This window comes from Orycteropus afer, unplaced genomic scaffold (genome assembly GCF_000298275.1).
Source record: "Orycteropus afer afer isolate SDZICR_OR568_19922 unplaced genomic scaffold, OryAfe1.0 scaffold00070, whole genome shotgun sequence".
NCBI lineage: Eukaryota > Metazoa > Chordata > Mammalia > Tubulidentata > Orycteropodidae > Orycteropus > Orycteropus afer.
The window spans coordinates 8629274-8647423 of record NW_006921657.1 but is presented as its reverse complement, the minus strand read 5'-3'; the positions used below and the strand labels follow the sequence as shown (position 1 = coordinate 8647423).

General features: G+C 42.3%; 1 protein-coding gene across 1 annotated transcript in view; it reads left to right on the top strand.

The window, feature by feature from the left end:
• Window positions 1-1016: 1016 nt before the first annotated feature.
• The window catches only part of SUPV3L1 (Suv3 like RNA helicase), a 38157-nt gene continuing 21023 nt past the window's right edge, over window positions 1017-18150 (top strand). Inside the window, exons 1-3 of the mRNA XM_007940722.2 lie at window positions 1017-1354; window positions 12352-12429; window positions 13195-13302. Coding sequence (XP_007938913.1) covers window positions 1081-1354; window positions 12352-12429; window positions 13195-13302 — 460 coding nt within the window. The 5' untranslated portion in view covers window positions 1017-1080. The remainder of the gene's footprint in view (window positions 1355-12351; window positions 12430-13194; window positions 13303-18150) is intronic.

The window sequence follows — 18150 nt, the reverse complement described above, 5'->3', positions numbered from 1 at the left end:
GGTCAGCGGGAGAAAAGACTTGGCGACCTGCTCCCTAAAGATTATAGCCTAGGAAACCCTGTGAGGCAGCTTTACACTGTCCTATAAAGTCGCTACTAGTGAGAAGCCTCGTGAGCTCGCAACAACACACTGTTTAGTGTGTGGAGTTCTTATCACCAAAACCAGATCAGAAGCTCTTTGATGGCAAGGGATCGATTACTTGTTGTGTCCCTGCCCCCGAAGTTTAAAAAGTATTCTGTTAAGCATGATCATGTAGCAAACTGTCACTGGAATACTATTTCACACAGTATTACACACTACATGTTCCTTCACGTGACAAAGATCTTAATGTTTTATGTACAATGGGAGAAAGATGTGAAAAGCCTAACGGCCTATTTTAAATGTTCATTGTTGCAACCTGGTAAGAGGGCACAGCAATCAACTACTGCAAATTAAACTAAACTTTGGCCAAGGTACAGAGCACACATTTGTTGCCATGCGGTGGTGACATATTAGCTGTCACCAGACTGCTGACATTACTTACACACGTGCCACACAAGGCGTCTACCTAAGAACTTGCGGAACAACACAATTCCTTGGCAACCCTTGAGAGGGGAAGATCAAGGAAATGAAAGTTTATAATCCAAGGAAGCTTTGGGGATATGCTCTTTAACGTTCCAGTCGGCAAATCACTCAACGTACAAGTGGCTGTTGTCCACCAGCCAGACTCACCCACGTGCTTCAGGACAGGACCTCCCGAACCTGGCAGACTTTTGTCACGTGACATGGCTTGCACGTTCTTACTCTCTTCTGTGACATCCCCAAAGATGCCTGATTATTTTCTTTTTTAGAGAAAGCTGGTACCACTGTCCAATGAGAAAATAAAAATTATCTTTGCTGATTTTCACTTATAAAACTTCTCTTCCCTTTAAGACCAATCACACGGCGGCATTACTTTCTCTATAATGATAGGGCGTCTCTCCGGGCAGCTATCCTGGTCTTTGGGTCTTTCCGAACAGCAGGCACCAGCAGTGCGCGTCACTGTCCACCGCCGTGTCCCTGGGCTACTACTGGGTCCTTTAGGGCCTCCCTGCAGCTTCAATGTCCTTACCCCGGTGTACCCTGTTGTGGGCTCGGCTCCCGGCAGGGCGCCAAGCTGGTCACCGGGCAACCGTCTGCTGTGCACTTCGCACCCACATCGGACCTTTTGCTGGGGCTCTTGGGCGCGTTCCTGCCGTTGCCTCTGCCTCCTCCTCTGCCTCCGGTGGCTCTAAAGCCCCGAACACGTCCTTGTTCGTGCCGTTAACTGTGAAACCTCAGGGCCCCAGCGCGGATGGTGATGTCGGGGCAGAGCTGACCAGACCTCTGGACAAGAGTGAGTGCAGGGGCTAGGCGAGGGCGGCGGGAAGTGGTGTCTGCAGGGCCGGGGAGCAGCCGAGAGGAGCTGCACTTCCATGCCTTGGCGACCCGAGATCCCTCGAACGTTGTTGACATTGTGCTTGTTAATGTCTGCCACCCTCGCTGATTTTTGAGCCGCTTAAGGCTTGGGGTTGTGTCTAATTTAACGGCTCATCCCTGAAGTGACCTTTTGCCTTTCACTGCATTTTTTTTTTTTTTTTCCTGAATGGGTTAAACCTTTTTGTGTTGGGGTGCTTAACTGTTTTGAGTCATTAGAAAGATGATTTCCTCTTCAAACATTCTTTGCTCCACCTCCGCTACCCAGAGCTATTGCCCCTGCAAAATGTGTGTGTGCGTAAAACCGGAGGACCTCTTTCAGGATTCTTTATCGTTGACTGGACACCAACTCAGCGCATACCTTGTTAGGCTCTGTAGTGGTTGCCCAGAGAAACCAGGCTCAGATCCAGATCTCCTTCCCCAAAGGAAGTTGCAGTTTCATGGAGAGAAAGACATACTGATAACCAGCTATAATACAAACATACAGCATGTTGACAGTGTCCTCGCCGGAGGTGGTAGGTACTCTAATCGTCTGTGGCTCCAGGGAGAAAGGAAAAACAGCATCAGCAAATATCAATGGATTTTGTCCTCCAAACTAACCTTGAATGGATTTGACAGGGAGAATTGCAAGTGTTTCCAAGGGACTTGTGCAGTTTTCAATTATATGGCTGGGTTTTGTTTGTTTGTTTGTTTCTGGATGACTCAGGAGATAAGAGTGTTTCTTGATAGAATGAAGTTTTCTGGGAGGCTGAGAAGGTAATGTTGTAGCTACTCAGAAACTGTGTTTGGGCACTTCACTTCAACAAGGGGCGCTGGCGCCTCTCATGTAGTTTTAAAATATAGATTACAACATGCTATGGATCAAATCTTGTTTTTCAGAGCAGAAGTATAGTGCTTTCTCTAAAAACGTGATGGAACTCACAGTGTAAGTTACTCATTGACCTACTCTTCTAAGCAGTGTTAAGGAAGGCCTTTCACTTAATTTGGATTAGGGACTATATTATTTTAATTATGTAATTGTATATTATTTTAAGGCATATAGTAATTTGTGTGAGGTGCTTTGCCTTATTTACTGTATTCAAATAGAGATCAGTCCTTCTTTTGTGTTGATATTTCAGTTCCCCTGAAAATGTCTTTACTCTTCTGATCAGTCTTAACATCTGGGATAAATCAGTCATTGATGCTCCCTGAAAGGAGATGGAATGAAGAGTCTGGATCGTCAGCACCAGGTTTTCTTCTTACAGAGACTCCTTAGATAGCTCATTGGGCCAGCGCGTGCTGGGCGATTTTTCATCTCCCTTCATTGGGATTGCTCCAGGCATTAAATTTATTAGCCTAACCTTTCAGCATTGCAAGAGGGACTGCAGAAGACAGTAAACTTCTGCAATCCTATGTGGCCATATGGGTAAGGTAGCATATTTTCCTATAGAGATTAGGACAGTAAGATTGCACTTCTCAATTTCTTTTGCCTGATCCTCTCCTGAAAAGCTGGGGTGCTTCAAGGCTCTGTCCTCTGTCACCTTGCCTTCTTTTTCCATATACTCCCTAGGGGGCTTCATTGTCTCCCTGAAGTTAACGTTTATATGTAATTCCTGCCCAATCTTTGTCTTTAGACTGGACTTCTTATTTCCCCTGAACTTATATATATGTAGCTGTTTCCAGGTATCTCCTCTTAGATTTCCCACATGCACCTCACCTCAGCATGTCCAGGACATTTTATTCTCCCTCCACCATCCCCTCCATCTCCAGTATTCCTGTGAAAGGCACTGGGTGCTTACGTAAAAACCTGGTAGTCTTGATTCCTCCTATACTTTATCCCCTACATCTAACAATCAGAAAGTCCAATTGACAAATCTTACTTATTCTACCTTTTATAAATATTTATTGAACTCATTCATTTCTGTCCTCCACTGCAACCTACCTAGCCTAAATTACCAACTCTGCTTTTCATTGAACTTTAATCTCTCCAGTCCATTCTCCACTTGTAGTCTGAATGCTCTCTCTTTTATTTTTTTAAAAAGATATTATCATGTTACTCCCTGCAAAAAGGTGTTTAATTTTTTCCATTGTTCTTAGTATAAAAGGACCCCCAGTCCTTAATATGCAGGAACTCGGGTGGCACAGTGCCTAAGGCATTTAATTGCTAACTAGAAGGTTGGCGGGTCAAACCCACCAACTGCTTCTCAGAAGGAATATGGGGCAATCTCCTTCCATAAAGATTTACCATCTCAGAAACCCAGTGGGGGTTGCAGTGAGTCGGAATTGACTTGATGGCCATGAGTTGTGTTTTGGGGGTTAGTCCTTAATGTGGCCTACAAAGCCCTGCCTGATCTGGTCCAGGTACCTCTCCAGCCTCATTGCATGCCTCTTTCCTTGCTTTAGCCATATTGATGGCCTGCGCCATGTGCACTGTTGCTCCAGGCCTTCTGCCTATGTTGCTTTCTCTGCCTAGGCACTGCTATTCTTGGCCACTTGGTTTTTAATCTACTTGACTCCTCCTGATTATTAACAGTAGCTTAGTTGCTGCTTGCTGACCAGTGGAGTCGGTTAAGTTTCCAAACTTCCTTCTCATCCTTTGGTTCCCTTATATTGACACTCATCACATTTGTAATTGCTTGATCAGTGGACATAGTCATCCACCAGCGTCCATGTGGGCCCCAGAAGGACATGGGGAAACCGTGAGTGTCTTGTTCACGGCTCCATCTCCAGTCTAACAGTTGTTCAACAAATACTTAACTGTCTACTATGTGCCAGACACTGTTCTAGACACAATAAGTGGGGTTGGTGTGTGTGTATGTGTGTGTATTCTTGTTGATTGTAACACATTTAGCCATGGGATGTAGATAGACAACAACTGAAAAGACTGTATTTTGAATAGGCTGATTGAATTGGATTGATTTTTATTCAGTTACCTTTTCTTCATTGGCAAAATTTCCTAATTGGTAAAATGAAAATAATATTTTCTCTGCCACCTCACTGAGTTATTGTGAACATCTCCATAAGATAGTTGGCAAAACGTTCTGAGAGGTATAAAGGGATGAACAAATATAAACTAGTGTTATTTGTACTGATATTCAGTGTCTGAAAAATAAGTACAAAGTTGCTGGGTTGTAACCCTGTGGTATTATCTGTGATGTGTGGAAACTGGGGAAACCATTTCTACAAGGGCCTGGATAATCTGCCCTACCTATTTAGTTGATTGATGTGAGGAATCTACTAAATAGATATTTTTAAGTTACTGTACAAAAAGGGATTTTGTGTAAGCCTCTCTTCTTTTAGGTGGTTAAAACCAAACAGACTCACTGCCATTGAGTTGATTCTGACTCATAGCGACCTTCATTGGGGCTTCCAAGGTTGTAAATCTTTTTTGGAAGCAGACTGCCTCATCTTTCATCCGCAGAGTGGCTGGTGGGTTCAAACCACCGACCTTTTGGTTAGCAGCCATATGTCTTAAACACTACATTACCAGAGCTCCTTAGGTTGTTGATGTAGGATGTAGGATGTTTGACTGTTGAGTCAAACCCAACTCATAGTGACCCCTCCTTGGATTTCTGAGGCAGTATCACTACAGAAGTAGATTGCCCAACCTCCTTAAAATTCCTTAGGTGTATATACTCATAATTGTTTGGCTCTGTTTGTTGTTGTTGTTATGTGCTGTCGAGTCGGACCCGATTCATAGCGACCCCTCCTTGGGTTTCCGAGGCGGAATCACTACGGAAGTAGATTGCCCCATCTTCCTTCCCAGGAGTGGCTGGTGGGTTTGAACCGCCAGCCTTCTGGTTAGCAGTCAAGTGCCTTAGGCACTATGCTACCAGAGCTCCTTTGGCTCTGTCAGAGCACTGTTTTTGGCACTGGTGTGAATTTTTACCTGTTTGGAAGTTCTGGAAGTGAAGTACAGCTAGTTTTGATGGAAGAATGGCCCTTCTTTTTCTGGGAAAGTTGACTAAGCTGGCAGCCTTGGGTGGTTTTAGGTGGAGCGGTGAAGCACCCAGGCATTCACAGCCAGGTCAGCCCTGGCTGTGCCCAGGTGACAGATGCACTTCCAGGGTATGCTCTGCTTCTGATTTTTGATTGCTCACTGGCATGTGCATAGGCGGTGGCAGCCATAAATAATACTCATTGGTGGATTTTTACTTTTTTTTAGCAGTTGTGACTCCCAGGAAAGGTCTCAAATTAACTGAGGCAGATCGGGGTAGTTTCCTGGTAGGTTCTTGTAGCAGTAGATGGGTAGATGCAGATCAGCACTTGAATTGATCGGGCTATGGCAAGGGAGTGAAAACCATTCACCTCGCTATTAATAGAGTGAGTGGGAGTCAGAGTTTTGGGAACACTTACTAGTCCAAATACCTAGACTGATAATGTTCTTTGAAATGCCGTTGAGGAACTACTGAATGAGGGTGTAGTGCTAAGGGGTCATGATTATGGCATCAGTCCCTGTTCAGGCTATTTGTTGATACTTTTCCCACTAGAAAGGCTACCCTTTATCATCTCTAACCACCTGAATGGACATCATGCTGTTGGTTGCAAGAACCTTATAAAAAAAAGTAGAAGCTTAACCAATTATGTAATTTGTTGTAGGTGTGTCTAGCACACTCCCATGTGGGGGTAAAGGGAACAGCTAAGACTCCTCAGTTTCAATGCTGCTGTCACGTCCATTGCCTGAAAGAGCTGCAGAAAAGGCAGAGGCATTTGGCCTGATGCATAGCTGTCTGATGCGGTTAGTGGCAGTGTTAGCAAATCTTGCACTGCAGTTCATAATTCCTTTTGTGATGATATGAAAAGTTTAATACAAGTTCCTTACTGCTGCTAGAACAGTATTCTAGTACCTCTTCATATTCATAGGCAAAAGAAGTAATACTAGGAAGTAATATTAAAGGGGCAGGAGCTAATTGTCATTATTTGGTGGTTTTGATATGATCTCTTCAAGGTTGACGTTCATTTTGTATGTCTCTTCTGGAGTCCCTGGGTGATGCAGGTGGTTAAGTGCTCACCTATTAGCTGAAAGGATGGTGGTTTGAACCCCCCAGAGGCACCTGAAGGAGCCCTGGTGGTGCTGTGGTTAAGAGCTCGGCTGCTAACTGAAAGATCAGTGGTTCAAACCCACCAGCTGCCCGAGGGAGAAAGATGTAGCAGTCTGCTTCCATGAAGATTACAGCCTGGGATCCCTAGAGGGCAGTTCTAATCTGTCTTCTAGGGTTGCTCTGAGTAGCAGTTGACTTAAAGACAGCGGGGTGGAGGCATCTTGGAAGAAGACAGACTTGATGATGTGCTTCTGAAAGGTCCCAGCCTTGGAAACCCTGAGGAGCACATTCTCTCTGCTCGCAGGGGGCCTCCACGAGCAGCGTCGACTCCGAGGCAGCTAACAGCATCATGACTCTTCTGCCTTTCCTTTTTTGGATCCCAGATATAACTGACCTGTTCTGATCACTTTTTTCTACCTGGGTTTCCACTATGGAGTTGGCCTTTCTAGTTCTTCTGTCAGTAGGGTGAGCTTCCCATCCACCTGTTCAAATCTCATGTGAACAAGTAGCTTTGGTGTATTTTGGATGGGCTGTTAGTTGCTTACTGGTGACTACAGTGAAACAAGTTTGTGGAAACACTTTAGCAACATGGTAAATCACAAAGGGTAACAATTCAGAAGCCTACAGGAATAGCACCTTCTTTGTCAGGATATAAATGGAGTGAGTAAAGTGGTAATTACTTTTGTGTTAAGACTCACATGGTGCACATAAACATTTTAGAAGAGAAATTATCATGATGGGCTGTTTTAACATTTTGTTTTCTCTTCAAAAGAAGATGCATTCATTTAAAATACAATGCATAAGGTGCAACTATTGGTCTCTCCTCCTCAGGAGCAAAGAAGAGTGAAGAAAATCAAATACACATAGGGACTGGTGGACCACGTGAACCTTAGCCTCCATGACCCTTAGACCATAATGGTGCCTGGCTACCACTGTTAACCACTTCTAGAAGGTCCTGGATAGAGTGGGAGAAAAATGTGGAGCAAAACTCAGTCTGATAGAGACTGGTGAAACCCCCAAGACGATGGCCCTTAGTCACCCCTCAAGCCTGGAACTGAACAAACCCCCGTGGCTCAATTTTCAGCTGAATAATAGATAGGCCTATGAGGCAAACGGGAGCTCTGGTAGCATAGTGCCTAAGGCACTTGACTGCTAACCAGAAGGCTGGCGGTTCAAACCCACCAGCCACTTCTTGGAAGGAAGGTTGTGCAATCTACTTCTGTAGTGATACCGCCTCGGAAACCCAAGGTGGGGTTGCTATGAGTCGGGTCCGACTCGACAGCACATAACAACAACACGAGGTGAATAATGACACCAGGGAGGTATGTGCTCCTTGGAAAAATCAACCATATGAGATCAAAAGGGTAGCATTTGCCCAGGGATAAAGCTCATAAGACAGGAAAGAATAGGAAAGAAAGACAAATAGAAATGAAGTGGAAAGAGTGCTGTTACATTGTGGGGATTGCAGTGAATGTCACAAAACAAAATGTTTATGAATGGTTGAATGTAAAATCAATCTGCTCTGTATACTTTACTTGACCCACAATAAGAAGTTAATAAATAAATCAATCCTATTTTTATTTTTTTAAAAAATAAAACACAGTGCGGTTGGCTTAGAGTTTATATTGAGCCTCTTAATTTTGGCGAACATTGTTGAATCGTAATATAGCCATATTAAATCCCAGGCTCCCATTAAGGGCAGCAGGAGGAAAGCTATTTGCTGGTTAAAAATTGCAGTGACTAATTAATTTCTGTTGTTGCCGTTGGTTGCTGTGAAGTCAGTTCCAACTCAGGGTGGACTCGGCGATTCTGCGTAAGCAGAGTAGAACTGCTCCATAGGGGTTTCAAGGCTGTGACCTTTCAGAAGCAGATCACCAGGCCTGTCTTCAAGGGGCCCCAGGTAGGCTCAGCCCACCAGCCATTCAGCTAGTAGTCAAGCACTGAACTGTTTTGCGTCAGCCAGGGACCTGCCTTGTTTCTGCTCTGGCTGAAATCCAGGGTATCTGCTTTAATCCCTTGTTAATTTTAATGAGAAGTAATTATGACCAAAATTCAGGTCTTTCTGTTAGGAACAATGAAACAATAAAAGCTTTATTTATTATTTTTTTAAAAAAAGCAAAGCTAAATTTTTATGTACTTTTGTATTAACCAAAAAAAACAAAAAAAAAAAAGTCTGTTGTTGAGTCGAATCCGACTCATAGCGACTCCTCCTTGGGTTTTGTATTTGTTTTAAAACAAATACAAAACAAAAATATTTTGTATGTGCTATTTCCATTGTGTTAATGTTTTTACAATTTTTTAAAAGTTGTGGAAGTTGATTAATGGATTTTGGGAAATCTTTTTAGATAAAACGCTGATACAGAGAAGCTTCACTTTTTTGTGGATCATAATCATTTGTAAAAACAGCATTATTGAGTTATATACCATAAAGTTCACCCATTTAAAATATATAATTTAATGATTTTTAGTACATTTGCAGGGTGTGCAACCACCATCATAATCTACTTTTAGAACATTTTCATCACCCAAAAAGAATCTCATACCCGTTGACCATCACTTCCCACTCCTTTTTCTCCCCAGCCCTAGGCAACCACTCATCTGCCTTCCGACTCTATAGATTTGCTGGTTCTGGACACTTCATATAAATAGTATTTAATCAGTGGTCTTCTGTGGTTTGGAGAACAAATTGGTTTTCCATTAATAGCGTGATTTTATATGACACCAGAGTGTTACTCACTGAAAGTGGGTTAATTTAAATACATGTGATCTGTCTTCTGTATTGAGTTTACAGCTCAGCAGAATTATCCCGGCAGCCTGATTGGAGATACATAGAAATATATATATTTCATTGTGGGCAAAAGTAGTGGCTAAATGAGTGGTTTTGAAATTCCTTTGTTATGAAAAACAAAATTTTGTTCCTGGGAAGCTTTCATGAGTGTTGTGCATGTATGTTGCTGTTTGTTAGGTGCCATAGAGTCAGCTCTGACTCACAGCAACGCTATGTACAACAGAATGAAACCCTGCCTGTCCGCCCTTCCCACAAACGTTGCCGTGCTTGAGCCCTTTGCTGCAGCCACTGTGTCAGTCCATCTTGTTGAGGGTCTTCCTCTTTTTCTCTAGCCCTCCACTTTACCCAGCATGATATCCTTCTCCAGGAACTGGTCCCTTCTGGCAACGTGACCAAAGTAGGTGAGACGAAGTCCGGCCATTCTCGCTTTTAAGGAGCATTCCAGCTGCATTTCTTCCAAGACAGATTTATTCTTTCTTCTGGCAGTCTGTGGTACTTTCAGTATTCTTTGCCAACAGCACAATTCGAAGCATCAATTATTCTTCAGTCTTCCTAATTCATTGTCCATTTTTCACATGCATATGAGGCGATTGAAAATGCCATAGCTTGCGTTAGGTACACTTTAGTCTGCATAGTGACATCTTAGCTCTGGAACACTTGAAAGAGGTCTTTTGCAGCAGATTTTCCCAGTGTAGCACAACATCTGATTTCTTGACTGCTGCTTCCATGGATGTTGATTATGGATCCACGTCAAATGAAATCTTTGGCAACTTAAATTTTTCTCAGCTCATCATTGATGTTGCTTATTGGTCCATTTGTGAGGATTTTTGTTTTCTTTATGTTGAGGTATAATCTATACTGAAGATGGTAGTCTTTCATCTTCATCAGTAAGTGCTTTGTTCTGGTTACCTAGTGCTGGTCTGACAGGAATACACCACAAATGAGATGGCCTTAACAAACAGGAGTTTATTCTCTTACAGTTTGGAGGCTTTAACTCCAAGTTCAAAGTGCCAGGCTCTAGGGGCTGGGTGAAAGCCCCTCAGCCTTGAGGTTCAGCTCTGCCTCCTGGTCCCGGCCCACTGGAGCTAGAGGCTTTTCTTCACTCAGACAGCTGCTAGCTACTGAGGCTGAAGAACCCAAGTTGACAAGTGAAAAGGCACAGTCCTGATGTTACCAAACCACACAGCAGGCCATTAATTCAAATCCATTTTAAGTCCCAAGGTTGGCAGAGCATAGCAGGCTGCTGAACATGGCTACAAGCAGGGTCCAAACGTGCCATCGGCTAGAGACCATTTCCAAAGCTGCTTCTTATATATGGGAAGCAGACCACACACCCAAAGGCAGCTACTCAGCTGCTCACAATAGATTCCACCATGGAGTTGATTACCAATCTCATCATGGGGAATACTACATCCAACTGCCCAGCCACTCAACCAGGCCTAGCCAAGTTGACACAGAAACATAACTACTACATGCTTCGAGTCCTCTTCACTTTTAGCAAGCAAGATTGTGTCATCTGCATATCGCAGGTTGTTAATGAGTCTTCCTCCAACCCTGATGCCACATTCTTCTTCATATAGTCCAGTTTCTTGGATTATTTGCTCAGCGTACAGATTGAATAAGTATGGTGAGAGGATACAGCCCTGATGCACACAACCCTGTGCTTGTGTAGCTGTGTGAAAATATCATTGGTGCTTTTGTGGGAGGTAAAAATACAGGCCACTGGCCTTTCTGTGTTTCATGGGCAAAGACTACATCCGCAGTTTTGGCCTACCTTCCCTGAATTGGAAGTGTGAATGGATAAGTAAAATGTCCGTTGTTGCAGAGTCAGCCAGTAGTCTTACTTTAGCATGTACAGATTGATGAATTTAAACTATTTTCACCTGTAAAATTATTGCTTCACAGTGGCATGTTACCTCAGAAAGCATCTGATTCAGCATCCCCTCCAGCACAGAAATTTCTCTGACATCACCCCTGAAATTGTCATCTAACTCTTGTTGAGTACTTCCTGTGACAAAGAGCTCATAATGTGAGGCAATCCTTTTTCACTATTCTAATTGTTAGGAAGGAGCTCTGGTAGCGTAGTGCCTAAGGCACTTGACTGCTAACCAGAAGGCTGGCAGTTCAAACCCACCAGCCACTCCTCGGAAGGAAGATGGGGCAATCTACTTACGTAGTGATATTGCCTCAGAAACCCAAGGCGGGGTTGCTATGAGTCGAGTTCGACTCGATGGCACATAACAACAACAACTAATTGTTAGGAAGTTCTTTTATAGACACCGTTGAAATCTTTCCTCATCTGCTGCTGACTTCAGTTGTATCCTCTAGAACAAAATTAGTGTGATCTGTTCTCCCTTATACCATCTTCAAATTAAAGATCATTACTGGCTTCTTTAATTATTTGCATAAAACACAATGTTCTGGTCCTTGCTGTATTGGTTGTCTTTCTGGATGCATTTTCGGTGTTCACTATTTGATGTTCAGAAAGGTTGTAAGCAAATTAAACAAAACATGGTTATCTAAAAGTGGTAGAGGTTGGGGGCTACTTCTCTGGTCCTGTATTGCCTTGCTCGTTCCTCTGCAACATTACAGGAATATTGCATTACATGACCTAGATGTTCCTTACACTGTTGTTGTTATTTGCCATCGAGTCGGCCCCGACTCATAGCGACCCCTCCTTGGGTTTCCGAGGCAGTATCACTACGCAAGTAGGATTGCCCAACCTTCCTTCCGAGGAGTGGCTCGTAGATTTGAAACGCCAGCCTTCTGGTTAGCAGTCAAGTGCCTTAGGCATTATGCTGTCAGAGCTCCTGGTACTCAGCTACTCATGGTAGATTCCACTATGGAGTTGATTACCAGTCTCATCATGGGGAATACTACATCCATCTGCCTAGCCACTCAACCAGGCCTAGCCAAGTTGACACAGAAACATAACCACTATCCTTACCCTGTCAACCCTTAAAGAGCTGGTGATCAACTAAAACCTTCAAGTTTTTGTAACACTCGCTAACTGCCTTAAGCATTGCAACGTGAGATTTCTTTTGCCTTTGGGGCACTTCTCTAGCTAAAATAGGAAATGAATGTTAAATTTTGATATCTTTCTTCCAGATGAAGTAAAAAAGATCTTAGACAAGTTTTACAAGAGGAAGGAAATTCAGAAACTGGGTGCTGATTATGGACTTGATGGTAAGGTCATAGAAATCTTTTATTACTTCTTAGAGTACATTTTTGTTGGTATTGTGTGGGGCACTGTGTACCTGGAAAGAAGTACACAGTTGTGGTCTGGAGACATGTCCTTGACCTTTCCTTCTGGCCTGGAAGGACACTGGCAAGACAACCTGAGCCAGACTACATGGCAAAGGGGGAGTCCTTTTGCTGGAATCTGTATAGACCTGGAGATGACTAAACAAAAGTGGGAATTGTCCGTCCACCTCGATAATTTTGCTGGGGGAAAAATTGTTACGTCATTTGTGTAATGAAATATCCTAGTGCTCTGCCTTTTCCCAGTATCAGTGAATTTGAAGCCATAAAGACTGTAAAACTGAACAAAAATGTCTAAATAAAGTATCATTCACACACACATACACACATACACACATAGACTGTAAAACTGCCTGTCAGAAGTTTTATATCAGCATATGAGATTTCAGTGTTCTTGACTGTTTCCTGATCTGTGGAAAAGCTAAGACATATCATTAAAGTACATTTCTGATAAAATATCATCCCTTTAAGCTGAATATATCTAAAAAATGTATTTAGAAAAATATTTCTGCTAGTTATTTTTGCCTGTTTGTAACACATTAATACTTAAATACAAAGAAATAAGAATGCATTCAAGTTTCTTATATAAAAATCATTTTTAAATGATTCTTTTGTTTAGTGTATATGTGTACTTTTTTTCTTTTATTAATGAAAACAAACTCTACTTATTTTGATTTTGTGTTTCCACAGCTCGTCTCTTCCACCAAGCTTTCATAAGCTTTCGAAATTATATCATGCAGTCTCATTCCCTGGATGTGGACGTTCACATTGTTTTGAATGATATTTGTTTCAGTGCAGGCAAGTGTGTTAAGATTGTTTTTTTCAATCCTTTGAATATACTTTCTGTTTTTTTCTCTGCTTCCTGTTTACTTCTCTAAGCCAAAAACCAAACTCGTGGCTGTTGAATTGGAATCAACTCATTGTGACCTTATAGGACAGAGTAGAACTGCCCCATAGAGTTTCCAAGGCTATAATCTTTACTGAAACAGACTGCTATATCTCTCTCCCATGGAGTGGCTGGTGGGTTTGAAACGCCCACCTTTCAGTTAGCAGCCGAGTGCTTAACCACTGTACGACCAGAACTCCTTCCCATTTACTTTTCTAGGCAGGGCTTGTTTGTTTTAGAATAGGTCTGAGTTAGTTGTTGTTGTTAGGTTCCATGGAGTCATCTCCAACTCATAGCGATGCTATGCACACAGAACAAAACACTGCCCGTTCTTGTGCCAGCCTCACGATCCTTACTATACCTGAGCCCATCATTGCAGCCACTGTGTCTATCCATCTCGTTGAGGGCCTTCCCCTTCTTCATTGACCCTCCACTTGACCAAGCATGATACCCTTCTCCAGGGAATTTCCTTCTGACAACATGACCAAAGTAGGCGAGACAAAGTCTGGCCATTCTTACTTCCAAGGAGCATTCCAGCCACACTTCTTCCAGGACAGATTTGTTAGTCCTTTTAGCAGAACGTGGTTCTCTTAGCATTCTCCTCCAACACCACAACTCAAAAGCATCAACTCTTCTTCAGTCTTCCTTATTCATTGTCCAGCTCTCACATGCATAAGAGGTGATTGAAAATACCATGGCTTGGGTTAGGTGCACCTTAGTCTTCAAGGAGACATCTTTGCTCTTCATCACTTGAAGGAGGTCTTTTGCAGCAGATTTGCCCACTGCAATATGTCGTCTGATGTCTTGACTGCTGCTTCTATTGGTGTTGATTGTAGAACCAAGTCATATGAAATCCTTGACAACGTCAATCTTTTCTCCATCTACTGTGAAGCTGTTTATTGGATCAGTTGTGAAGATTTTTGTTTTCTTTATATTGAGGTGTAATCCATACTGTAGACTGTAGTCTTTAATCTTCATCAGTGAGTGCTTCAGGTCATTCTGACTTTTCAGCAAAGTTGTGCCATCTGCATATCACGGTTGTTAATGAGTCTTCCTCCAATCCTGATGCCATGTTCTTCTTCATGTAATCCATCTTCTCTGATGATTTATTTAGCATACAGATTGAATAAGTCTGGTGAAAGGATACAGCCCTCCCTTCTTGATTTTAAACCATGCGATACCCCCTTGTTCTGTTTGAACGACAGCCTCCTGATCTGTGTACAGGTTCCTCATGAGTACATAGTCAAGTGTTGTGGAATGCCCAGTCTTCTTAATGTTATCCATAATTTGGTATGATTCACGCAATCAAATGCTTTTGCATAGTCAATAAAATATAAGTAAACATCTTTCCGATATTCTTTGGTTTCAGCTAGGATCCATCTGACATCGGCAATGATATCCCTTGTTCCATGTCCTCTTCTGAATCCAGCTTGCGTTTCTGGAAGCTCTCTGTTAATACACTGCTACAACCATTTTTGAATTATCTTCAGTTAGATTTTACTTGCATGTGATATTAATGATATTGTTTGATAATTTCCACATTGTTTGAGATCACCTTTCTTTGGAATGGGTACAGATATGGATCTCTTCCAGTCAGTTTGTCAGGTAGCTATCGTCCAAATCTCTTGGCATAACTGAGTGATTGCCTCCAGTGGGGCATCCATTTGTTGAAACATCTCAGTGGGTTCCATCAATTCCTGGAGCCTTGTTCTTCACCAATTCCTTCAGTGCAGCTTTGACTTTTTCCTTCAATACCATTGGTTCTTGATCATATGCCACTATCTGAAATGGATGAACATTGACCAATTGATTTTGGTATAGTGACTGTGTATTCCTTCCATCTTCTTTTGATGCTTCTTGCATCATTCAATATTTTCCCATACAATCTTTCAATATTGTAACTTGAGGCTTAAATTTTTTCCTCAGTTCTTTTAGCTTGAGAAATGCTGAGTGTATTCTTCCCTTTTGGTTTTCTAACTCCAGGTTTTGCACGTTTCATTATAGTAATTGGCTTTGTCTGCTTGAGCTGCTCTTTGAAATCTGTTCAGCTCTTATATTTTGTCATTTCTTCCATTTGCTTTAGCTACTGTCCACTCAAGGGTAAGTTTCCGAGTTTCTTCTGACATCTGTTTTGGTCTTTTCTTCCTTTCTTGTCTTTTTAATGACTTCTTGCTTTCTTCATGGGTGATGGTTTTGATATCATCCCACAATTCCTCTGGTTTTCAGTCATTGGTATTCAGTGTATCAAATCTAGTCTTTAAATAGTCTCTAAATTCAGGAGCGATATTATGAAGGTCATATTTTGGCTCTCATGGACTTGTTTTAATTGTCTTGAACTTCAACTTGAATGTGCATATGAGCAGTTGATGGTCTATTCCACAATTAGCTCCTGGCCTTGTTTGGGCCAAAGATAATTGAGCTTCTCCTTCACCTCTTGCCACAGATGTAGTCAATCTGATTCCTGGGTATTCTATCTGGTGAAGCCCATGTGTATAGTCATTGCTTATGTTGTTGAAAAAAGGTATTTGCAATGAATAAGTCGTTGGTCTTGCATAATTCTGTCATGCAATCTCCAGCGTTATTTCTATCTCCAAGGCTATATTTTCCAACTACCAGTTACTCTTCTTTGTTTCCAACTTTTGCATTTCAGTCACCAGTGATAATCAACATATCTTGATTGCGTGTTCGGTTAATTTCAGACTGCAGAAGTTGGTAGAAATCTTCAGTTTCCTCATCTTTGGCTTTGGTGGTTGGTGTGTAAATTTAATTAATAGTAGTATTAACTGATCTTCCTTGTAGGCATATGGATATTATCCTATCACTGACAGCATTGTACTTCAGGACAGATCTTGAAACATTCTTTATGACAACGAGTGCCACGCCATTCCTCTTCAATTTGTCATTCCCGGCATGGTAGATCATATGGTTGTCTGATTCATAATGGCTAAAACCAGTCCATTTCAGCTCACTAATGCCTAGGATATTGATCTTTATGCATTCCATTTCATTTTTGACAACTTCCAATTTTCCTAGATTCTTACTGCATACATTCCCTATTCTAATTATCAATGGATGTTTGCTCTGTTTCTTCTCATTTTGAGTCATGCCACATCAGCCAGTGGAGGTCCCAAAAGCTTTGCTCTATCCATATTGTTCAGGTCATCTCTACTTTGAGGAGTCAGCTCTTCCCCAGTCAAATTTTGAGTGCTTTCTGACCTGATGGGCTCATCTTCTGGCACTATATCAGGCAGTGTTTCAGGGCTGTTCATAAAGTTTTCTAGTAATATATCAGACCGTGTTTCACTGCTATTCATAAGTTTTCACTGGCCAATTGTTTGAGAAGTGAATGGCCTCTTCCTTCTTCAGATCTGTCTTAGCTCAGATGCTCCACTGAAACCTGCCCACCATGGGTAGCCATGCTGGCATTTTGCAACATGGTGGCTTACCCTCCAGTCTCATAGGAACACATAAGTCACCACAGGATGACAAACTGACAGACAAGTTCGTCTCCCTTAGTTGTTCCTAACCCCTCAGCACCTGCATACCTCAGGCAATGACCTTAAAATAGAGCCACCCATAAGGGAAAAGGCGCCCCCAAGCCTGGCTCACCTACCTCAGGCCCTGGACTCCAAGTTCTGGGCCTGCCTACATTAGGCACTGGCCTAATAGCCACACATAAGTGAAAAGCAGCCTCCCACCTGCCTCAGGCCCTGACCTTAATATAGAGCCATCTCCAAGTGAAAAGCAGCCTCCAAGCCCCAGGCTTGCCTACCTCAGGTCCCAGCCTTAATAAAGAGCGGCCCCCAAGCGAAAAGCAGCCACCAGCCCTGGGCCCACCTAACATTAACCAGTTTGGTGGTACCAAGTCTGAGTAACATTACCTATAAATAATTCAGTGCTTTGATAGAAGACTTTCTAGGTCGTTTTGCTTTATATAGTGGGTCTCTGAGCTACTTAGGAGCTCTGGTGGTGTAGTGCCTAAGGCACTTGACTGCTAACCAGAAGGCTGGCTGTTCAAACCCACCATCTACTCCTCAGAAAGAAGATAGGGTAATATACTTTGCCTTGGAAACCCTAGGAGGGGTCACTATGAGTCGATGGCAGTGAGTTTTTTTTGTTTTTTTTTTCTGAGCTAGTGATACTGCCTCAGAAACCCAAGGAGGGGTCGCTATGAGTTGGGTCCGACTCGATGACACATAACAACAACAACAGTTATTAAATCACCCATATGTCTTAGACTTGAGGACTGGGGCCTTGATCTACCATCACCTTTCCCTGCTGCGTTTTAGTATCTACCTCAGTGAAATGAGCTCTCACACTAGATAGAATCAGCACATAGCAGATTAGATTTGTTTCTGCCTTAGCTTCTTTCTCTCTCATGTCAGGACAAACCTCTTGCTACAAGAGAAGAAAAGAAAAAAGTAAGAACATTATTACTTTATTTCCATAGGCAGTTTGACTTTGGTTATGTTTTTAAAATATATTTGACCATTAAACTTTTACCTTGTGCCAGGTGCTGAGCAGAAATTGGATACAAAGCAAAATGGGACATAGCCCCACCCTTGGCTCAGAGCCACTGTGGTGTGGAGAATTCTTGCTGAGGAATTAATTTACTTTTATGTTTGTGTCTCTGTGATCTTTGAAAAATCACAAACAGTGTTTAAAAAATATTACATGCTTTAAAATGGTTAAATGTTTTAAAATCACAAGTTTCCTTTCTAATGTGTATATCCAGATTCTTTATTTTTATCTTAACTTTT